General features: G+C 43.2%; 1 protein-coding gene across 7 annotated transcripts in view; it reads right to left on the minus strand.

Annotated features, from left to right (window-relative positions):
- Positions 1-25,135, minus strand: part of ARHGAP8 (Rho GTPase activating protein 8) — a 185,233-nt gene that overhangs the window by 115,701 nt on the left and 44,397 nt on the right. For 3 of the 7 annotated variants that reach the window (XM_069763338.1, XM_069763340.1, XM_069763339.1), the window contains 2 exons: positions 8,542-8,632; positions 4,246-4,350 (listed from right to left, as the gene is read on the minus strand). The exons of 1 other annotated variant lie outside the window; for it this stretch is intronic. In XM_069763338.1, the coding sequence (XP_069619439.1) occupies positions 4,246-4,340 (95 nt within the window). In that variant the 5' untranslated portion in view covers positions 4,341-4,350; positions 8,542-8,632. Of the gene's footprint in view, positions 1-4,245; positions 4,675-8,541; positions 8,633-25,135 lie in introns of those variants that run through there. 3 more of the 7 variants (XM_069763343.1, XM_069763342.1, XM_069763337.1) reach the window with 3 other exon arrangements.

Raw genomic sequence — 25,135 nt, forward strand, 5'->3', positions numbered from 1 at the left:
GATTTTTCAAACCTGTTCACACCAGTACACTTACTACAAATCAGACATCTGAATGCAAAGCAGCGCTCTCCGCAGCCTGCCAAACAACACAACATGTACACGATTCAGATCTGTCTGCAGCCCCGACAGTGCCAAGGGGCCGCGGTAGCTGCCGGTTGCTGCCAAGTCTAACTGGAACGTTATTACCTGAGTCATTTATCCGCTGCATGAGGTGACTGGTAAATAAAATACTGCGATATCTACACAAAAACAGATGGAGACGCAAATACACGCGGAGCGGAGATCGTCATACCGGATGGAACGTGATATACTGGTGTCAGCCTCGGCTGTGGACCTATGGGCAACAGAGTCCAAGTCACATCCTATTTTTCCTCAATTTATCTTCCTCGTCTTCCAAGAGCTGTTACTTTCTGTATTGATTTTGTATGATTCTGAGAAAGGTCAGAAACCAGCCCAAAACTACACGGTAGGACCTGGTCAACGACCTGAACAGAGCTGGGACCACCCTCTCAAATATTACCGTTAGTAACATTACGCCGTCCTAGATTAAAATCCTTTAGGTCCCCCTGATCACACCAGCACATGTCCAAGCCTGTTTGAAGTTAGGCAATGACCATGTGGATGATCCAGAGGAGGCATGGGAGAAGGTCATGTGGTCAGATGAGACCAAAATAGATCTATTTGGTATCAACTCCACTCGCCGTGTTTGGAGGAAGAAGAAGGATGAGTACAATCCAAAGATCACCATCCCAACCATGAAGCATGGTGGGGGAAACATCATACTTTGGGGGTGTTTTTCTGCAAAAGGGGACAGGGCGACTGCACCATATCGAAGGGAGGATGGATGGGGTCAAGATTTTGGCCAACAACCTCCTTCCCTCAGTAAGAGCATTGAAGATGGGTCCTGGTTGGGTCTTCCATCATGACAATCACCTAAAACACACAGCCAGGGAAACTAAGCAATGTAAGAAGCATTTCAAGGTACTGGAGTGTCCTAGCCAGTCTCCAGACCTGAACCCAACAGAAAACCTTTGTTGAACTGTACCTACGATAAAAATTACAGACCTCTCCATTCTTTGTAGGGGGAAAACTTGCAAAATTGGCAGCGTATCAAATACTTATTTTCCCCATTGTATGCAAATATATATGTACATATAAAGGATTAAAAAATAATCAAAGCAATAATTAGAAAGTAATATAAAATTTAAATGCATATTATATTAAAAATAATGAAATAATATTTATATATATTAAAAATAATCACAAAGTACTAATTAAGAATAATATATATATATATTTTTTTTTTCCCGGGCCCCCCAGGGGACTTGAGCCTGTCGCTACTTGTACAATTGGAAGCCAATGGGGGTTAGAATGGACACCTTCCTACTTCTTCCATGATTTCATGATTGATAGCGGTATCTAAGAGGTAGCACTACTGCAAGGTCCGTTCACAGCTGTTACGATTCGGGTGTCGGTCGTATTACACAGCCAGCACCAGCGCTGTATGCAGTGGGCGCTGCTCCTGAATCCTCTCCATACATAATCTGGGCAAAATGGGGCATCCCAGGTGCCGCGGGCCCCAGAATTTACCTGGATTTACCAGGTGATACCGATGACTCTGCCCGAAGTCCGGTCTGTTGTTTTACATAGGTCTGCAGCTAATCCAACTGTGGCGTAAAGCTCTGCTACATCAGTGCTGCCGTCTATTGATCTACTGATATCTTGGCGCTGAAGAGGAATGTTATATAGATAAAGAAGAGCAAATAGAAGTGTTATCTGTACTTTGCTCCATATTCTAAGCTGTGAAAGTCTCATTAATGACTCTGATTCGTTTACACTACTCTGAGCGGATTAACTGGGGCTGAACTTTGACCTTGGAAAGGGTCAGAATTGTGTGTGATTACAGCGATCACAAGATCATGAAACCAGTTCAACTGCAACTCTTAATCAGTGGGGCTACATATCTGAGCCTCCTTAAAAGGGGTCTGTCACTTACCATAAATATGCAATTTTTTTCCCTGCTGTAAATGCCGCTGTTTTTATGAATCCGGCGATGTCTTTCTTTTTTTCCTGCGCCTCTCCGTTCCTGAGATATGGCCTCTTCTTCCCTGTACACAAATCTAGTCTTTTAAGCAAAGTGGGCGTGGTCGTCATCTCTTGTCTTGCAGACCACGCCCACTTAGTTAAAGAGACTACATTTGCATGCAGGGAAGAAGGGGCCATATCTCAGGAATGGAGAGGAGCAGGAAGAAAAGAAAAACATCACCGGATTCAGGAGAACGAGACGGAAATCACACCAGGTAAAAAGAAACAAAAAAAACATATTTATGACAAGTGACAGGTCACTTCTTTTCTATATGACCTGCCAGGGATCCCCCAGTATTAGACAGACCTGAGAGAGTAGGATCTCTCTCTCTGGAGGACTGGTAGGGACAATGAAGGAGATTTCTGAAAATTTCCTACCAGAAAAATTCCACTGTTGCCCATAGCAACTAATACATTTTTTTTTTTAAAGTGCTCTTGAAAAATGAAAGGTGGGCTGCAATTGGCTGCTATGGTCCAGTCAGCAGAACAGCCCACATTCTAGGCGTTTTTCACTTGCTATAACGATAATGAAAAATTCCACAACGTCCTGCAAACCCCAGGATTTCACTCCTTACTGTATTTACCAGCTGTCAGTGAATGGCAATATTCTCCTCTACATTTCTGGGGTGAAATAATTCATGAAAAAAGTGCTGTTCATGTTCACATATACAGAGCTGGCTGCAAGGGAGGGGATGCCCTGGTACATTGTAACGAACCCTGCGCTGTGTACATAAGAGGACAGCGGTGCTAGAATGACCGAACCATAGGTGAGTGCACCGTCCAATATCAGAGAGAGGAGGAGCGAGAACTCACAATGACAAATGGTCACATGTACCCCGGGTATAAGAGAACCAAAGGTGCGAGCAAGAATAGTCATCACACAGGGTATTATCTATTACCTATTATTTATCTATCTATCTATCTATCTATCTATCTATCATCTATTATCTATCTATCTATCTATCTATTATTGATCATCTATCTATCTATTATTTATCTATTATCTATATATTATCTATTATTTATCTATTATCTATACATTATCTATTACTTACGGTATCTATTATCTATCTATATATTATCTATTTTTATCTATTATCTATCTATTATCTATCTATCTATTATCTATTATCTATCTATCTATTATCTATTATCTATCTATCTATCATCTATCTATTATCTATCTATCTATTATCTATCTATCTATTATCTATTATCTATCTATCATCTATCTATTATCTATATATCTATTATCTATCTATTATCTATCTATTATCTATCTATCTATTATCTATCTATCATCTATCTATTATCTATATATCTATTATCTATCTATCTATCTATCTCTTAGCTATATATCTATTATCTTTTTATTTATTATCTGGCTATCTATCTATCTATCTATTATCTATCTATTATCTATCTATTTATCTATCATCTATCTATCAATTATCTATTATCTATCTATTATCTATCTATTATCTATCTATTTATCTATCTAAGAAATAGAAAAATAGAGCAGCACATTCAGCATGGAAAGAATCTGTGTGCAGTGGTGTGCGGCTTCCTTTTTCGGACTACTAACTATCTATCTATATATTATCTATCATCTATCTATTATCTGTCTATCTATCTATATCTATCATCTATCTATCTATTATCTATCTATTATCTATCTATCTATCTATTATCTATCTATCATTATCTATATATCTATTATCTATCTATCTATCTATCTATCTATTATCTATCTATCTATCTATTATCTATCTATCTATCTATCTATCTATCTATCTATTATCTATCTATCTATTATCTATCATCTATCTATATATTATCTATCTATTATCTATCTATTATCTATCATCTATCTATCTTCTATCTATTATCTATCATCTATTATCTATCTATTATCTATCATCTATTATCTATCTATTATCTATCATTATCTATCTATCTATCTATCTATCTATCATCTATCTATCTATCTATCTATCTATCTATCTATCTATCTATCTATCTATCTATCTATCCATCCATGTACATATAAGTGATGCTATAAATCCTGACGACACATAATATCGCCTTCTATGATCTATGTTCGCAGTCGTCCCCTCCGCCGCTCCGGCTCTTCGGTAGATGACATCTATGGGCTCTTACCTGTTCCAGGTGGCGTTGGAGCCGGCTCTCTTCTGCTGGGTCCCTCTCTCTTCCTGCTCTCTCTTGCCCAGGTCACTGAGGCTGGGTGAACTCATGAATTTCGACCTGCGGAGAGTCCTCATAGTCAGCCTGAGTCTGAGCATTCGTGAATGACTAATAATCCTGCGAGATCACTCGCTTTGCATTGAGAGAAAAAAAAGAGGCAAGGCAAGGATGTCTGAAGACAGCCCAGCCGGGGCAGGAGCAGTCCCTAGTAATGCCCCATACAGCAGCCTGACTCCGCATCGGAGCACCGGGCCCTGGACGACTCCCTGCACACCCCAAAAATGACACCCAGGGTGTCACACATGTGACTGCAACCCCTGCACCCACTATAGTTACACCCCAGAGCTGAACTCTGGCTTCAGTCACTGAAGTTGAGTTCCTGACTCTTCGTAAGTTTTTTTCTTAAAGTGACGGAAGCGAAAGAAAAAGAAGAGGAAGAAAAAAAAAAAAAGTTTCGCCACCGGCAGAGACGGAGCGCAGGCATAGAAAATCACAAAACTCTGCACCGACTGCGTCCAAAGGAGAAGAAACAGAGAAATTCAGGACAAAAGATGGAGAAGAGTCCGGAAGAAGAGGGTGAGGGGTCGGCTGAAATGGGGGGAAAGTCTCCCCTGTAGTCAGTGCCCAATGGTGACTGGGAGAACAGAGGACTTAACCTCTAATATCCCAGAAGACCAAATACCTCCAGGAAATAGGAATACCTCAGTCATTTTCTTAAAGGGAATGCTAACCCTTTAACACCTCTTCTTTAATCTAAATAGATTAAACAAATTAGAGCTTTTTTAAAAGGAATGTATCATCACAAAATGTACAGAAGGAGGAGGAGGTGAGCTGTGACATTACTTATTGTGAGTGGTGGGTCGTGTGTTATCTACTGTATATAGAGGTGTTATCAGTCATTGTACAGGAGGAGGAGGTGAGCTGTGACATCAACTATTGTGAATGGTGGATCCTGTGTTATCTACTGTATATAGAGGTGTTATCAGTCATTGTACAGGAGGAGGAGGTGAGCTGTGACATCACATATTGTGAGTGGTGGATCCTGTGTTATCTACTGTATATAGAGGTGTTATCAGTCATTGTACAGGAGGAGGAGGTGAGCTGTGACATCACCTATTGTGAATGGTGGATCCTGTGTTATCTACTGTATATAGAGATGTTATCAGTCATTGTACAGGAGGAGGAGGTAAGCTGTGACATCACCTATTTTGAATGGTGGATCCTGTGTTATCTACTGTATAAAGAGGTTTTATCAGCCATTGTACAGGAGGAGGAGGTGAGCTGTGACATCACCTATTGTGAATGGTGGATCCTGTGTTATCTACTGTATATAGAGATGTTATCAGTCATTGTACAGGAGGAGGAGGAGGTGAGCTGTGACATCACCTATTTTGAATGGTGGATCCTGTGTTATCTACTGTATAAAGAGGTTTTATCAGTCATTGTACAGGAGGAGGAGGTGAGCTGTGACATCACCTATTGTGAATGGTGGATCCTGTGTTATCTACTGTATATAGAGATGTTATCAGTCATTGTACAGGAGGAGGAGGTGAGCTGTGACATCACCTATTGTGAATGGTGGATCCTGTGTTATCTACTGTATATAGAGGTGTTATCAGTCATTGTACAGGAGGAGGAGGAGGTGAGCTGTTACATCACCCATTGTGCATGGTGGATTCTGTGCTATATAGAGGTGTTACCTATAATTGTAATCCTGTCTCTGCTTATAAGGAGCTTGCTGAAAACTCTTCCTGAAAAGACAGGAAGTTTTAGTCTAAAAAGCCCTGCTAGGTGGAGCTTAGGAGCCTAGTGCATACTGGTTATACATTGAAGTTAATGACCGCCCTGTCTGCAGTGAGCTCCCTCTAGTGGCGACTATAGGAAGCCAGGTACTTGTAATACAGCAGTGATCGGGCTTTTACACTGATATATTACACCACTGATGTGGTGCGGCGACGCAACGCACAACGCAAATAAAAACGCACCAAAACGCACGCAAAAACGCTGCGTTTTGCGACGCATGCGTCGTTTTTTGCCGAGATTTTGACGCAAGAAAAATGCAACTTGTTGCGTTTTCTGCGCCCGACGCTTGCGGCAAAAAAAACGCATGCGTCGCACAACGCAGCACAACGCATGTCCATGCGTCCCCCATGTTAAATATAGGGGCGCATGACGCATGTGTCGCCGCTGCGTCGCCCGACGCAAACACGCAAAACGCTAATGTGAACGTAGCCTAAACCATGGACAGTTACTGTAAGCTGTTTCTTACATTTCTTCATTTTTTGGAGAGCTGAATAATAAGTAATATGGATGCACTTGCAGTTTAGTTTCCTTGGTACTTTTATCAGGTCTTTGCTGATGTGAGCACCTGCCCAAAAAATAAAAATGGAAATGCCTGGCACTGTTACTGGGAGACTCCTGATGATAACCACTGGCTATAACTAACACTGATTATGGGGCAACTTGCTGTCACTCTGGTTGGGGCTGTTATGGGGTAACTATTTTTCATCACTATTTATGGGGCATTCGAGGTATTACTATTTATACGACACTGTGGGTGCCACTGTTGTGGAGACCCTCTGGATAGCATTTTATGGGGGTACTCTGGCTATGTCAAAGCACTGTTGCCCATAGCAACCAGTAAGCTGATGCTCATTTTCCCCATGCAGCCTAGAAAATGAAAGCTGCTGTGTGATTGGCTGCTATGAGTAACATGGACGTCTCAGGTCTCAGGAGAGATGAGAGGAGATCAAAGGGGAAAGTTGTTGAATTCAAGGAGGAAATGGTGACGATGTGCGAGGCCTGAGGTGAGTGCCCGCCATACGTGAGGACCCACCCAGAGACGTGCGAGGCCTCGTGTACTGTCAGCAACACTCCGCCGCACATTCCACCATGTATGACCGTACCGTACACGACAATGGAGACCGCCCCGAGGTATGCAGCATGAGGGAACATCGCAGCACACCTCAGCTGCTGCAGAACATCACAATAAATCTCAGCAGCTGCAGAACCTCATAATGCAACTCAGCTGCTGCAGAACATCATAATACACCTCAGCTGCTGCAGAACCTCACAATACACCTCAGCTGCTGCAGAACTCCACCATATACCTCAGTTGCTGAAGAACAACATAATAAACCTCAGCTGCTGCAGAAACCCATAATACACCTCAGCTGCTGCAGAACCTCATAATACACCTCAGCTGATGCAGAATTATGTAGATAGAGATAGCACTTCCTCCCTGTCTCTCCCTACAAATTATTTAGGCATAGATAGTACTTCCTCCCTGTCTCTCCCTACAAATTATTTAGGCATAGATAGTACTTCCTCCCTGTCTCTCCTTATAAATTATGTAGATGCAGATAGCATTTCCTCCCTGTCTCTCCCTACAAATTATTTAGGCATAGATAGAACTTCCTCCCTGTCTCTCCCTATAAATTATGTAGAAACAGGTAGTACTTCCTCCCTGTCTCTCCCTATAAATTATATAGACACAGATAGTACTTTCTCCCTGTCTCTCCCTATAAATTATGCAGAAGCAGGTAGTACTTCCTCCCTGTCTCTCCCTATAAATTATATAGACACAGATAGTACTTTCTCCCTGTCTCTCCCTATAAATTATGCAGAAGCAGGTAGTACTTCCTCCCTGTCTCTCCCTATAAATTATTTAGATACAGGTAGTACTTCCTCACTGTCTCTCCCTATAAATTATTTAGGCATAGATAGAACTTCCTCCCTGTCTCTCCCTATAAATTATTTAGATACAGGTAGTACTTCCTCCCTGTCTCTCCCTATAAATGATCTAGACATAGATAGTACTTCCTCCCTGCCTCTCCCTATATATTATTTAGTCATAAATAGTACTTCTTCCCTGCCTCTCCCAATATATTATGTAGGCATAGATAGTACTTAATCCCTGCCTCTCCCTATATATTAATTAGGCATCGATAGTACTTCCTCATTATCTCTCCCTATAAATGACATAGGCATACAGTATATAGTATTTGCTAGCTGTTTCTCCTAATAAATTACAGATAATGCTGCCTTTCCCTATAAATGATATAGGCACAGATAGTACTGTCTCCCTGTCTCTCACTTTAAGTGATGTTGGCACAGATAGTGCTGCTTCCACGTTTTTTCCTATAAATATTATAATCAGTGATTATATAGCCCCAGCCTGTCGCCACTCAGGACAGAAGACATAAGTGTATGGACGGGTATATGGGATTTACAAGATGTCAGAGAACCCACCTTTTGATATCACCAGAATGGTAAATCAGGTCACTTAGTTTTGTGGATTTGAAGGCGTCAAGGCAACGAGAAGCCACAAATTACATCTAATCTGTGGAGAAAAATGCAAAAAAAAAAGTAAGATAAGATCACAATGTGTTTGATTTCCTGTCTGACAACTACTTTGTGGCACAGGGTATATGGCAGCACGATATTTATCAGCAACATCCAAGAACATTTTTAAACACCTTCTACACCGATTCTGATCTATAAGATGATTTTTCAAAGCTCAGAAGCTAAAAAAATGATGACATTCTTTAGGAATATGGCAAGTACGTGGACCTGCAAAATATATATAAAAAAATATTATACACCTCCAATCTAACAAACGAATGTCAAGAGCGCCATCAGCTGGACGGTGTCGGTACTGCACGCATCTATGTGTATCAGTCTACTACTATAAAGGACAAAAACCTTGAATTACCCGATAAAATGAACATATGGTTTATGATATTACCAGAGGCCAATTATTTCAAATCTGTGGGGGTCTGGCGCTAGGATCCCGGCTGATCAGCCCACTGCTCTTTTACTAGTGGCTATGCCTGGTATTGTAAGTCCCTTAAAAAATTCCTAGTTACCAACAAAAGTAAGGAGGTTAAAAAAGAGTGACTTCAACTCCTCTTTGTTATAAATTGTTTTGATGTTTCGCCATGCTGGCGCTGCTTCTGGTGGGCGTTTCGCCCAGAGTGAGCACTTGATATAATTATTGTTATGTTTGCACTAATTTCCTTTGTGCGTGTTGGTGTTTTCAGAAACATATGTTGAATGACAGGTTTTCAAGGATGGATTGGTATACAAAGATATAATAAAGGAAACTTTCTTTACGTAAGATGGAGTTTACCCTCTGCTTTGGGCAGCATTTACAAGCAACCCGACTTCGGGGAGACAAGGTTCTGCCGTGCCTGGGCCGCTACCGACCTACCACCATCCATGGGACGGAAGGACTATTAAAAGGACTCAGGCCCTCGAGAAACGTCGGGGTGGTCTGGATACTCGGATGGTGACTCTAAGGGTTTTCAAGGATGGCGCCCAGCTATCTGGCTCAGAAAGTATTCCTAAGAAAATAGGTGGGCAGTATTGAGGCAACCAAAGTAGAACACAAGGAAGCTGTAGCATATTATTCCTAAACAGCTACAAAATGCGTCAAGCCGGTTGGAGCTGTGTGGCCATATAACGGGAAGGCGGTGCGTGTCGAAGGAAACTCCAAGCGTGACCAAGTGAATAGACCACTCTGCTTCCCAACACTCAGGGTCAGTTGCAGAAGACTTCAGCAGCCTCCCAACCATAGATCTCCCTCAAAGTGTTGGTGAAGGATGGGCTTGTATGACAATGGGCTTCTTCAGGCTACATCATCAGGGTGAGAGCGAAAGTTGCCACCAAGAGTGGTCAGTGAGGACCTCTGAGAAAAGGAAAGGCATGAAGGTCCAGTAGTTTATACAGTAGGTTTACAACACCCATCTTGAAGTAGGCTGAAGTCCAACGAGGCACGTCCAACGAGTTTGAGTATGACAATCTGTAACAATGCCATCACATACTATGCGCCATTTATATTACTGGGGTCTTCTTATGTGCCATGGAGGTCTTTGGACCACCTCAGTCATGAGGATTACCTCTGCAGTTGCCACCAAGAGTGGTCAGTGAGGACCTCTGAGAAAAGGAAAGGCACGAAGGTCCAGTGGCTTATACAGTAGGTTTACAACACCCATCTTGAAGTAGGTCAAAGCCCAACGAGGCACGTCCAACGAGTTTGAGTATGACAATCTGTAACAATGCCATCACATACTATGCGCCATTTATAATACTGGGGTCTTCTTACGTGCCATGGAGGTCTTTGGACCACCTCAGACATGAGGATTACCTCTGCAGTTGCCACCAAGAGTGGTCAGTGAGGACCTCTGAGAAAAGGAAAGGCATGAAGGTCCAGTAGCTTATACAGTAGGTTTACAACACCCATCTTGAAGCAGGTCAAAGCCCAACGAGGCACGTCCAACGAGTTTGAGTATGGCAATCTGTAACAATGCCATCACATACTATGCGCCATTTATAATACTGGGGTCTTCTTACGTGCCATAGAGGTCTTTGGACCACCTCAGACATGAGGATTACCTCTGCAACCCCTATAACTATGCCCTTGCCCTCAGATTGTCTGGTGGCCTAAACTAACCAAACGTGACTCTGCTTTCCATCTGAAGTCCATCTGATATCATATCTTCTACAGTAAGGAGCCGGCTGATGAATAATATAAGCGATCTTTTCGCTGCCGTTATACACCCCCCTATAAATCACGGCCGCTTCCACCATTGCTGTCAGCGGTCAGACAAGACAAATAAATACAAGGTGATTACTAATCACTAGTTAAACATCGGCCTCACTTTCTGCCGTTCCATTTATGATCAATAAATGTCATAATCTTATATCTCGGGCTGCTCTAGAATCAATCATTCACATTCACGGATCATGAACCGGCAGCGTCCCAGAGACAATAAATAATCCATGAAAGTCCCAACAGGACGCAAAACAAGTCCATAATGAATAAATGTAAGAAACCAGAGACAGAGAATAATCACAGATCAGTCCTAGCGGCCAACGCTCGGGACATCAACAGGGGGCGCCAGTGAACATCGCTCTATTATTTCCGGCTGTTCTCCTGAAGGGTTGGGTTATATTTAATAGTTTCTCCCAAAAAATAGTTTCATTGAACCCCTTAAAGACAGCTGACACTCTACTCCCTTAAAGACCCAGCACCTTTAAGAGAGTTACAAATTACTTTTCATGGAAACCCTCTTACAATAGAGACTGGCCCTTTATGTTTTGTTTGTTTTTTAGGCCCCAACCTGGACTTTTTTTAGAAGATTTGCTTATATTTTATGATCTGTTCATTTTTTTGTTATTACATTTTGTGTATGCTGTGTGTCTGGGAAAACTGCTTGACATGTGAAAACTGCAATAGCTCAGTTAGTAAGGGGTTAAAGAGAATGAGTGGAGATTGTACAGGACTATTATTCTGTGGTTTCCCTCCATACTGAGTAATCTTAGTGGTTTCCCCCCACTCGGGTCAGTTGCAGAGGGCACATGGAGCAAGTAGGATCTATACTGACTGATACATATCATATGAATGTGATCTATTGCCTGAGGTTATGATAGGGGGGCTTACTTCTATTAGACCTAGTGATCATATGTTCCCCCTATCACCCAGGGGGCTATGTCTCCTATGGCTCCACTAGTTACAGTGAAAAACTGAACAGGACTAAGATTATTCAGTGGTTTCCCTCCACTCGGGTCAGTTGCAGAGGGCTCATGGAGCAAGTAGAATCTACAATGACCGACACATGTGAATGTGGTGTATCGTCTGAGGTTATGATAGGGGGGCTTACTACTATTACACCTAGTGATCATATGTTCCCCCTATCACCCAGGGGGCTATGTCTCCTATGGCTCCGCTAGTTACAGTGAAAAACTGAACAGGACTAAGAATATTCAGTGGTTTCCCTCCACTCGGGTCAGTTGCAGAGGGCTCATGGAGCAAGTAGGATCTACAATGACCGACACGTGAATGTGGTGTATCGTCTGAGGTTATGATAGGGGGGCTTACTACTATTAGACCTCTTGATCACTTATCCCCCCTATAACCACAGATGACTGATTTTACAACATGGGGGCTGCGTCTCCTATTGCCCTTATGGATACCCCAGTAACAGTAAAAAACTAAATAGGAAAAAAAATTATCCGAAGGGAGACCGGGTGGAAAATGTGCAGGATTAAGATTATTTAGTTTGTTTCCCTCCACTCGGGTCAGTTGCAGAGGGCACATAGAACAGATAGGATCTACACTAACTGACATATGGAAACAGGAACACATGGGCTACTTGCACAGTGAACAAGACTTGTTCACTGTGCAAGTAGCCCATGTGTTCCTGTTTCCATAATTGTTCTCTTGTGTCTACAAGACTGGGGAGTTCCACCACTCCTCTTGGGCTATCTGCACAAAAGCTGTTCTACCCTGTATGCACACATGGATTTTTCCTCTCTGAACCCTGTTCACACAGGTTATATACAGATGATCAGGTTTTTAAATACATCAGATAGGGATTGCATACATTAGTTAGGACTGCTCTGATAAGGGTATACCGTGAAGATTGGTAGAGCAGCTTAGTATACATTTTTTGCAAAAAACGTATCAACCAAATACCCTGTTTTTTACATCTTTTACTAGCACTTGCGGAATACTGCAACATTTTTTCAAACTGAGTGTTTTTGGTTTTACTATTCTCTTTTGTGTCTTCAGGTTTCTTGGTGGTGTGTGAACATGATCATACAGACTTGTTCACTGTGCAAGTAGCCCATGTGTTCCTGTTTCCATAATTGTTCTCTTGTGTCTACAAGACTGGGGAGTTCCACCACTCCTCTTGGGCTATCTGCACAAAAGCTGTTCTACCCTGTATGCACACATGGATTTTTCCTCTCTGAACCCTGTTCACACAGGTTATATACAGATGATCAGGTTTTTAAATACATCAGATAGGGATTGCATACATTAGTTAGGACTGCTCTGATAAGGGTATACCGTGAAGATTGGTAGAGCAGCTTAGTATACATTTTTTGCAAAAAACGTATCAACCAAATACCCTGTTTTTTACATCTTTTACTAGCACTTGCGGATTACTGCAACATTTTTTCAAACTGAGTGTTTTTGGTATTACTATTCTCTTTTGTGTCTTCAACTAACTGACATATGTGAACTTGTTTTTATTATGTGTACCCCTCCTCACATGTAAAGCGCCATGGAATAAATGGCGCTATAAAAAAAAATAATAATAAAGTGGTGTATCGCCTAAGGGTATGAAAGGGGGGCTTGCTTCTATAAGATCTAGTGATCAATTGTCCTCCCATCTTTGCCAGATGACTGACTTTACAACAGGGGGGCTGTGTCCCCTAATGGATACCCTAGTTATAGTGAAATAACTGAACAATGAAAAAAAAATTGATGCTATACCCCCCAAAAATTATGTTTTAAGGGACATATGGAAAAAAAATTTAAAACGTAAGATAAAAATATAATAAAAATGCCAAAAGAAATATAATTTTAGAAGTCATGATTATTCAGTATAATGTACATTTTCTGGCATAAAAAATTAATTAAGACCATACAATACACTTATTAGGTATCCCAATAACTTGAAGAGTTAATTTAATAGACGATTTAGTGTGGGAAATAATGAGCACTACGACAAAATAAAGGAAAGCAAAACAATAATAAAAAAAAAACAATAAAAAAAAGTAAAAAATAACAACAATAAAAATAAAAACAATAAACAAGCAACAATAAAAATAAATATAATTTTGTCCGCATTAAATGAGGCCTGGTACAGCCATATAAATAAAACAAGTGAAAAAAAAAAAGTTATAGCTGCCGAAATGCAGGGGAAAAAAAAAAATTAAAAAGAGTAAAAAGGTTATTAATGGGTTTATGAAAGCAGCAATGACAGAGCTTCATGCAACTGACTTCCCATGTAAACCTATAGAAATCTTCATCTTCCTCATTAACCCTTAACTCAAACTATAGAATTATTCGGAAGGATGCAAAGTCAGGTTTGTAAATTCGACAGGATGATGATTGCTAATAATAGCAGAGCAACGAGTCAGAAGAACAGCTGCACGGAGGAGGACGGCCGCCCAGACGTCTAGTCGAGTCAGACAGACGTTTATCTGGAAAGATAAAACTAAGGGAGGAAATTCCAAACCGCAATTACAAGAGCAATGTCACGCCCGCACATACTTACCCGGCTTCTCCCATCCCTCGGCGCGCTCACGATCCTGTCCCGCGCCGCTCTGCCTCCTCCTTCGCCGGCTCTCGGAGTCTGGTCTCTTCGCGCATGCGCGGTCGCGTCTCCCCCGTCGCTGAGCCTTCTGGGAGGTCGGGACCCGGTGGCTCCGCCCCAACATGGCGGCGCCCATCGGATATTTCTTCCCGGCGTCTTCCTAGGTAAGACGCCTTTGCTTTGTAGGTGCACTGTCTGCCGTCAGTGTCCCTATGCCCTAGGCTCCCCTGTACCAGTGTCTTTTCTCAGCCCAGTCCTTGCTTTGTCTCTGTATCCTGCCAGTCCGTGTTCCTGTTGTATCCTGCCAGTCCGTGTTCCTGCTGTATCCTGCCAGTCCGTGTTCCTGCTGTATCCTCCCAGTCCGTGTTCCTGCTGTATTCTACCAGTCCGTGTTCCTGCTGTATCCTGCCTGTCCGTGTTCCTGCTGTATCCTGCCAGTCCGTGTTCCTGCTGTATCCTGCCAGTCCGTGTTCCTGCTGTGTCCTGCCAGCCCGTGTTCCTGCTGTATCCTGCCAGTCCGTGTTCCTGCTGTATCCTGCCGGTCCGTGTTCCTGCTGTATCCTGCCAGTCCGTGTTCCTGCTGTATCCTGCCAGTCCGTGTTCCTGCTGTATCCTCCCGGTCCGTGTTCCTGCTGTATTCTGCCAGTCCGTGTTCCTGCTGTATCCTGCCTGTCCGTGTTCCTGCTGTGTCCTGCCAGCCCGTGTTCCTGCTGTATCCTGCCTGTCCGTGTTCCTGCTGTATCCCGCCAGTCCGTGTTCCTGTTGTATCCTGCCGGTCCGTGTTCCTGCTGAGTCCTGCCGTTCCGTGTTCCAGACATTCTTTCAGTTAAGTCTTGTTTTCCTATTATTCCCTGCCATCCTTATAGCCTGTGGTTTCCTTCTTTATTTTGGGTCGTCCCTTTGGCTCTAGCTGTTGTGTCTCCATTCCCCCGAGGTCCTGCTCCTAACACTCCCTGTATAGGGGGTGATTCCATCTGGTCCGCTCGACCCCGGGGGCTCTAGAGTCACGACCCAGAGGGTCCACTCTCGGATTTCTGTCCGAATACTTACAGGAAGCAAAGGCCATGGACCCCGCTGGGGCCTCTGCTACGCAAAAAGAGCTACTCTTTTTGCGGGAGAATCAGTCCCGTATGATGTCCTTTATGAAGGCTATGGATTCTCGTTTGTACACGCTCCAGTCCTCCGATCCTGGCAACGCCGCTCTACTCATTGGCTTACAGCAAGAGTTAGCTCAGCAGCGTGACACCCAGGCCCATATACTTAGTTATATGTCTTCTATTGACGATCGGCTGCTTTCCATCCAGACAGCCGCTTCTACGTCTGCTCCTGCTTCCCACCCTCCACCCCGCTTGGCTAAACCGCCTCGGTACAATGGGGATCCTAAGTCCTGCCGAGGATTTCTAAACCAATGCCGTCTTCACTTTGAGCTTCTGCCCCAGCATTACCCGACGGATCGGTCCAAAGTTGCGTTTTTGATTTCCCATCTAGAGGGTGACGCCTTGGCATGGGTTAATCCACTCTGGGAGCGAGACGATCCCCTAGTCTCCCGGTTGTCTGAATTTTTGGAGACTTTCCGTCTTGTCTTTGACGAACCTGGACGACTGGCCTCTACAACTGAAGCCCTATTCTCTCTCCATCAGGGATCGTTATCCGTAGGCCAGTACGCTATTCAGTTCCGCACCCTCTCCTCTGACTTGGGCTGGAACAATGAGGCGTTGGTGGGTCCTTTCTGGCGGGGTCTCTCTGGGCGCATAAAGGATGAGTTAGCTGGTCGGGACACCCCTACGGTTTTGGAGGAATTAATTTCCTTAGCGACCCGTATTGACCTTCGGTTCCAAGAACGCGCTCGCGAGCGGAGGTCTCTTCGTCCTTCTTCTGCCACCCGTAAGCCACTCAGTCCACAGCCTAGAACCTCCTCTCAGGCGTCTGCACCGGAACCTATGCAAGTGGACCGTCTTAAAATGTCCGAACAACGTCGTAAAGAGAGGCGCACTCAGGGGTTATGTTTTTACTGCGGAAGTGCTGCTCATTTATTGCGCTCTTGCCCTGAACGTCCGGAAAACTCCTCCGCCTAGGTCAGGTAAGAGAGGCCTCCCTAGGTGTGTGTGATTCCTCTCAACCCCTTACTTTGTCCGTTCTTTTGCATATTGCGGGCAAGGGCGTTTCTCTGGATGCGTATGTGGATTCGGGCGCTGCAGGGAATTTTATTAGGTTGGAAGAGGTTTTGAAATTCTCCGTTCCAGTCAGAACCTTAGAGGCTCCTGTGATTCTAGCATCTGTGGATGGTAAACCTTTACAGGAGACCATTACTCAAGTGACACTTGAGGTGGAACTTCAGGTTGGGGCTCTGCACAAGGAGAGAATTGCATTTTATGTTTTAGCGGGTCTGTCTCATCCTATGCTCTTAGGTCTTCCTTGGTTACGGAGCCACGAGCCCATTTTAGATTGGCGCAATGGTAATATCTTGCGCTGGGGTGAGCTTTGTCGGGAACGTTGTCTGCTGCCGGTGCGTCCTGTGGGATATTCCTCTAATTCTTCTCCTTCTTCTTCCTTTCCCGCCTTACCCTCTGTCTACAGCGCTTTTTCTGATGTCTTCAACAAGAAGGAGGCTGAGGAGCTTCCGCCTCACCGTCTCTATGATTGTCCCATAGATCTCGTGCCTGGAACTAACCCGCCCAGGGGCAGAATCTATCCTCTCTCTCCTGCTGAGACTCAAGCTATGTCTGAGTACATTCAAGAAAATCTTGCTAAAGGTTTCATCCGCAAGTCTTCTTCTCCGGCCGGAGCAGGGTTTTTTTTCGTGAAGAAGAAAGACGGTTCCCTCCGTCCCTGCATTGATTATCGAGGCCTAAACAACATCACGGTGAAGAACAAATATCCTCTGCCACTCATTCCGGAACTCTTCGACCGTCTTCGGGGTGCGCAAATCTTTACCAAATTAGATCTACGTGGCGCATACAATCTGGTTCGTATTCGTGCAGGCGATGAGTGGAAGACCGCCTTCAATACTCGTGACGGTCACTACGAATACTTGATTATGCCGTTTGGTCTCTGCAACGCCCCCGCGGTTTTCCAGGAATTTGTGAACGATGTATTTCGGGATCTTCTCTACTCCTCAGTCGTGGTTTACCTTGACGACATCCTCATCTTCTCTCCGGATCTCTCCACTCACAGGCGAGATGTCCGCCGAGTCCTGCAAAGGCTAAGAGAGAATCATCTGTTCGCTAAGATTGAAAAGTGCGTCTTTGAACAGTCCTCTCTTCCCTTCCTTGGGTATATTGTCTCAAGATCTGGCTTAGAGATGGATCCAGAGAAGGTTTCTGCTGTCCTGAATTGGCCTCGTCCTCTTGGAACAAAAGCAATCCAACGTTTTCTTGGCTTTGCCAACTACTATAGACAATTTATTCCTCATTTTTCTTCCATGACCAAGCCTATCTCTGCCCTAGTTCGCAAGGGAGTCAATTCCAGCCTTTGGACCCCTGAGGCTGAAGAGTCTTTTTTGTCCCTTGAGCTGGAGCAGTACTTTTGCAAAAATCTTCGTTCGGACATTTGGTGACCTGTGGTTTCTTTTCTAAAACTTATTTTTTGATTGATTGGGAGGGATTTGGCCCTGAGGAGAGGTCCTGGGAGCCCCGAGAGAACATCAACGCTCCCCTTATCATGAAAAGATTCCTTTCTAGCCTTAAAAGGAGGGGGACTAAGGAGGGGGGTACTGTCACGCCCGCACATACTTACCCGGCTTCTCCCATCCCTCGGCGCGCTCACGATCCTGTCCCGCGCCGCTCTGCCTCCTCCTTCGCCGGCTCTCGGCGTCTGGTCTCTTCGCGCATGCGCGGTCGCGTCTCCCCCGTCGCTGAGCCTTCTGGGAGGTCGCGACCCGGTGGCTCCGCCCCAACATGGCGGCGCCCATCGGGTATTTCTTCCCGGCGTCTTCCTAGGTAAGACGCCTTTGCTTTGTAGGTGCACTGTCTGCCGTCAGTGTCCCTATGCCCTAGGCTCCCCTGTACCAGTGTCTTTTCTCAGCCCAGTCCTTGCTTTGTCTCTGTATCCTGCCAGTCCGTGTTCCTGTTGTATCCTGCCAGTCCGTGTTCCTGCTGTATCCTGCCAGTCCGTGTTCCTGCTGTATCCTCCCAGTCCGTGTTCCTGCTGTATTCTACCAGTCCGTGTTCCTGCTGTATCCTGCCTGTCCGTGTTCCTGCTGTATTCTGCCAGTCCGTGTTCCTGCTGTATCCTGCCAGTCCGTGTTCCTGCTGTGTCCTGCCAGCCCGTGTTCCTGCTGTATCCTGCCTGTCCGTGTTCCTGCTGTATCCCGCCAGTCCGTGTTCCTGTTGTATCCTGCCAGTCCGTGTTCCTGCTGTATTCTACCAGTCCGTGTTCCTTCTGTATCCTGCCGGTCCGTGTTCCTGCTGTATTCTGCCAGTCCGTGTTCCTGCTGTATCCTGCCTGTCCGTGTTCCTGCTGTGTCCTGCCAGCCCGTGTTCCTGCTGTATCCTCCCGGTCCGTGTTCCTGCTGTATTCTGCCAGTCCGTGTTCCTGCTGTATCCTGCCTGTCCGTGTTCCTGCTGTGTCCTGCCAGCCCGTGTTCCTGCTGTATCCTGCCTGTCCGTGTTCCTGCTGTATCCCGCCAGTCCGTGTTCCTGTTGTATCCTGCCGGTCCGTGTTCCTGCTGAGTCCTGCCGTTCCGTGTTCCAGACATTCTTTCAGTTAAGTCTTGTTTTCCTATTATTCCCTGCCATCCTTATAGCCTGTGGTTTCCTTCTTTATTTTGGGTCGTCCCTTTGGCTCTAGCTGTTGTGTCTCCATTCCCCCGAGGTCCTGCTCCTAACACTCCCTGTATAGGGGGTGATTCCATCTGGTCCGCTCGACCCCGGGGGCTCTAGAGTCACGACCCAGAGGGTCCACTCTCGGATTTCTGTCCGAATACTTACAAGCAATTAATAGAGCAATAGTGCAGACTCATTCTCGCCCCCACTATCTGTGCACCGCTCTGTTGTAATGCTGTACCCTAATGGCTCAACAGTTTAATATTAATTCCCATTTAATTAGAAAAAATAAGACATAAAAAACAGCCACGAGGTGGCGCTATGGAGTAAAATGCATATATTTTCTATTTTTTTTTTTTTGCCACTAGGTGGAGCTGTCAGCATTCAGTTTTGTATTTAAAGGGAACCTGTCACCCCGTTTTTTCAGATTGAGCTATAAATACTGTTAAATAGGGCCTGCGCTGTGCGTTACTATAGTGTATGTAGTGTACCCTGATTCCCCATGTATGCTGAGAAATACATTACCAAAGTCGCCGTTTTCGCCTGTCAATCAGGCTGGTCTGGTCAGGTGGGCGTGTTCACAGCGCTCTTTTCTTCCCCAGCTTTCCGTTGGTGGCGTAGTGGTGTGCGCATGTCCAAGGTCCGAATTCCCTGCGCCCACATGAACACACAGCACGCGATCTGCGCTGTAATCCCTTGCATCGGTGGGGGCGGCCATCTTCCTGGGGCCGCGCGTGCGCAGATGGAGTGCTCTGCGGCCATTTTCCCAAAGCCGAGTTTGCATCTCGGCTCGCGCGGCATCCCGCGGCCATTTTCCTGAAGCCCCGTGCAGCATACATACACTATAGTAACGCACAGCGCAGGCCCTATTTAACAGTATTTATAGCTCAATCTGAAAAAACGGGGTGACAGGTTCCCTTTAAAAGAACATTTAATGCAAAACTGAACTGTGTTGTCCCTAGCACATTGATTTAGGGGTGGTGTGTGATTTTTGGATACTACTGCTAGACCTTATATTAGGAATTAACCAGTGTTGTCATTTACATATATGACTCTATTTTATTTTCCATACACACTAATTTTCTCCACTGCTGTGCTGTCAAACACTATCTGTACAGTTTATTCAGTGTTTTATGTCATTCTCTCCCTATCTGCATGGATAAGCTGTGAGCTGTGATGTCCTTTCACAAGGATTCATCAGAAAAGAGCTGCTACATTCCTTATCTCGGCTTTTATACAGGCTTTGATAGTCTCTCCTGATAGGTTGTTTTATACAGGCTACAATAGTCTCTCCTGATAGTTTGTGCTGTGATGACCTTTCACTACAAAGATTCATCATAAAACAGCTGCTGCCATTCCCTATCTCAGCTTTTATACAGGCTACGATAGTCTCTCCTGATAGGTTGTGCTGTGATGTCCTTTCACTCTAAAGATTCATCATAAAACAGCTGCTGCATTCCCTATCTTGGCTTTTATACAGGCTAGGACAGTCTCTCCTGATAGGTTGTGCTGTGATGTCCTTTCACTATAAAGATTCATCATAAAACAGCTGCTGCATTCCCTATCTTGGCTTTTATACAGGCTACGATAGTCTCTCCTGATAGGTTGTGCTGTGATATCCTTTCACTCTAAAGATTAATGATAAAACAGCTGCTACATTCCTTATCTTGGCTTTTATACAGGCTATGATAGTCTCTCCTGATAGGTTGTGCTGTGATGTCCTTTCACTCTAAAGATTCATCATAAAACAGCTGCTGCATTCCCTATCTTGGCTTTTATACAGGCTAGAACAGTCTCTCCTGATAGGTTGTGCTGTGATGTCCTTTCACTATAAAGATTCATCATAAAACAGCTGCTGCCATTCCCTATCTTGGCTTTTATACAGGCTACAATAGTCTCTTCTGATATGTTGTACTGTGATGTCCTTTCACTCTAAAGATTAATCATAAAACAGCTGCTGCATTCCCTATCTTGGCTTTTATACAGGCTACAATAGTCTCTCCTGATAGGTTGTGCTGTGATGTCCTTTCACACTAAAGATTCATCATAAAACAGCTGCTGTATTCCCTATCTTGGCTTTTATACAGGCTAGAACAGTCTCTCCTGATAGGTTGTACTGTGATGTTCTTTCACTATAAAGATTCATCATAAAACAGCTGCTACATTCCCTATCTTGGCTTTTATACGGGCTACGACAGTCTCTCCTGATAGGTTGTGCTGTGATGTCCTTTCACTATAAAGATTCATCATCATGAAACAGCTGCTGCATTCACTATCTTGGCTTTTATACAGGCTAGGACAGTCTCTCCTGATAGGTTGTGCTGTGATGTTCTTTCACTATAAAGATTCATCATAAAACAGCTGCTGCATTCCCTATCTCGGCTTTTATACAGGCTATGATAATCTCTCCTGATAGGTTGTTTTATATGATGCGATAGCGGAAAGGGATTATGGGAAAGCTCGCCTTGGCTGATTCAATGCATAAAACAAATGTCATTTTCAAGAATTCGATTTGTATTAAATCAATTCGCCCATGTCTAATTACATTTATTGCACTATTTTAGTTTATGCAGTAATATTAATATTTCATATTGCAATACCATGCCTGACCACACGGTGCGCTGATCAAGGAAACCTTTCAAAAGGCAGCACGTGTGTTTGAATGATCTTTAGCTCCATCTAGTGGTACAGTTAGGTATAGCATAAATTTATTTTTTTGTTTTACTGTAGAGAGCTAAAAAAACCCTCTAAAATTGAAATTGAATTACACAAAAAAGGAACAGAACTTCCCATTATACAATGATTAAAGGGGTGGTCTGCTTTAACATACCTTTAAAAAAGTGACACCTGTTTATTAGCCAACTAAAAGAGCTAGAGTGGAAAGAGCGTCTCTTACGTTGGAGGACCTGTCCTCGCCTCCATTACATCAACAGCCTTTTGATATGAAGCGACACTGTAATGCTCCATTTCCCCTGTGGTGGCGCTGCAGAAAAATGTAACACATACTTACAGATTCCTTCACAGATAACAGCTGATTTCTGGGAGTACCAACATTGGACACTTTGGGCTCGATCCATTATTGCCATTTTTCTTTTTAGTCTATATTCGTTGATTTTTTTCCCTACAAATTTATCATTATAGTATCCACGGCTCCTGAATTTCAGGTCAAAAATCAATGCTCTTTTTTTCTATCTTTAACCATTTTTTAAAACTTTTTAGAGCAAATAAAAAGTCACTTTATTTATTTTTTTTTTAATTCTGGCGTACATAAAACCACTCCAGCATCAGACTAAAATAAATTTGTGGCATATTTTGCAGCTTTTTGAAAGGTTGAAAATAATAAAAAAAACTCTAGAAACCACAAACTTTGCCCATAATGGTGCACTAAAAAAAACACTAAAGAAATATTTAAAAAAAAAAAAGCACAAAAGAAGGATGATTATGGCAATAACAATATAAAGGCATAAAACACCTAAACACTCAAAGGTGCAAATGCAATAATGAATCGGGCCCGGGGAGCTGTCGTGGGTTTAGATACACCTTCAAAAATTCACATATTTGTTAAAAAATGGTGTTAATATAAGGAGTCGCGTTCCTGGACGCGTATTACTAATGCTGTGGTCATGCTCCGGAGATTTTCATACCTATCCTGACATTTTAAGTAGCTGCACTTTAATATCGTGTGTGTTTCAAAGCGCGATAATGAGGGTGTTGCAGGCGCACGGGAATAGATGTATATATATGTATGTGATCGCGCTGGAGGTGCCGATAAACCTGTTATATAAGGAAAAGCTTTCTATTTGAAAAAACGTTCACACTAGGCTTAATTACCTAGTTAGCATTTGGCGTCTGTTTCCCACATGTTTGCGGTTGTCGGGTTTTCCTATTAGTTCTGATGGTCTTCCCAGATAGATACAAAATACTGTTACTTAAAAATATATGCGAGGAAGTGGGTATAAACTGTCCCGGCCGGTGACAGTCACCCGTTACCTCACATGCGGTGTGTTCCGGGTCTTCAGCGATGAAGTCGCGCTTCAGTAAGCAAATTGCCGGCGAGGTGCAGGACCTCGCGTGACGTCACATGCACGTGGTACTCCACGTGATCGGCTGACGGAATGCACCTAGGACCAAAAAGTCTCTCCAACGCGTTTCGAAGTCAACAGACTTCTTCCTCAGGGATGGTCCGGTGCAGAAAGAAGGTGCTTTTATATCTTGCAGTGAGTAGAAGCGCTAGGTCTATTGGTTGAAGGCAAAAAGTTCAATCTCGCTATTTAGTCCATTCGGCATTAGTGTGTTCAGTTCAAAAATCAACCTACTTTCTTCCCTCGACATCTGGTGGATGAAATTGCCTCTTCGCCAGTTCTTTTTTACTATTTTTATTCCGGTAACTACTGTATTTTCAACTGAACCCGCATATTTCTCAAAATGTTGAGATAGGGGGTGACCCGCAAACTTTTTATTAATATTACGCAAATGCTCCCCAATGCGTATGCTCATAGGCCGTATAGTGCGGCCTATATATAATTTCCTGCACGGGCATTTGATGCCATAAATTATTCCTCGGGTGGAACAGGTTATAAAATCTTTGATTTCTACTTCATTATCTTTGCAAACGATGCTTAGTTGTTTTTTCGTATTTAGTTTTTTACATGATAGACATCTTCCGCATGGAAAAAAGCCAGACCGAGTCTTTAATGTAAGTGGCATCATGGGAGGTATAGGTTTCCGCACAGTTGGGGCTATTATGTTGCCCAGGTTATTTGCCCTCCTGAAAACGAACCTGGGATGTTCGGCTAGTGTGTTCCCAATCACTTTATCTTCTTTTAATATATTCCAATATTTCTTAACAATTTTCTTCAAGAGATAACTATTAGAATTATATGGGGTTATGATTGGTATCATTTCATTTTCCGTGTTGTTCGTTTTTTTAGCTTTAGGTTTTAGAAGTTTTTTTCTAGATTGTTTACCTACTTGTTCCTTCACCCGTATCAGAGTCTCTTTATCATATCCTTTCTGACTAAATCTTTCTATAAGGATATCTGTCTCCTTCCTAAAGTCCTCTAATTTGGAACAATTTCTATGGGCTCTAATGAATTGGCCTTTGGGGACATTTAAAAGCCAACTTGGTAAGTGGCAGCTATTCAGTGCAATATAGTTATTCGAATCAGTGGGTTTGTGGTACAGGCTAGTCTGAATCTCATTACCCTCTACAAAAATCTTTAGATCTAAAAAATTAATTACTTTATTACTTGTATTTGCTGTAAAATTTAAAAAATAATCATTTTTATTAAGTTCATTAATAAAATCCAATAGTAAAACCGGTCCCCCTGACCAAATAAAAACTATGTCGTCTATAGTATACGTCTATAGCGTTTTATAGACGATATAGTTTTTATTTGGTCAGGGGGACCGGTTTTACTATTGGATTTTATTAATGAACTTAATAAAAATGATTATTTTTTAAATTTTACAGCAAATACAAGTAATAAAGTAATTAATTTTTTAGATCTAAAGATTTTTGTAGAGGGTAATGAGATTCAGACTAGCCTGTACCACAAACCCACTGATTCGAATAACTATATTGCACTGAATAGCTGCCACTTACCAAGTTGGCTTTTAAATGTCCCCAAAGGCCAATTCATTAGAGCCCATAGAAATTGTTCCAAATTAGAGGACTTTAGGAAGGAGACAGATATCCTTATAGAAAGATTTAGTCAGAAAGGATATGATAAAGAGACTCTGATACGGGTGAAGGAACAAGTAGGTAAACAATCTAGAAAAAAACTTCTAAAACCTAAAGCTAAAAAAACGAACAACACGGAAAATGAAATGATACCAGTCATAACCCCATATAATTCTAATAGTTATCTCTTGAAGAAAATTGTTAAGAAATATTGGAATATATTAAAAGAAGATAAAGTGATTGGGAACACACTAGCCGAACATCCCAGGTTCGTTTTCAGGAGGGCAAAT

This window comes from Ranitomeya imitator, chromosome 4, assembly GCF_032444005.1.
Source record: "Ranitomeya imitator isolate aRanImi1 chromosome 4, aRanImi1.pri, whole genome shotgun sequence".
Lineage (NCBI taxonomy): Eukaryota > Metazoa > Chordata > Amphibia > Anura > Dendrobatidae > Ranitomeya > Ranitomeya imitator.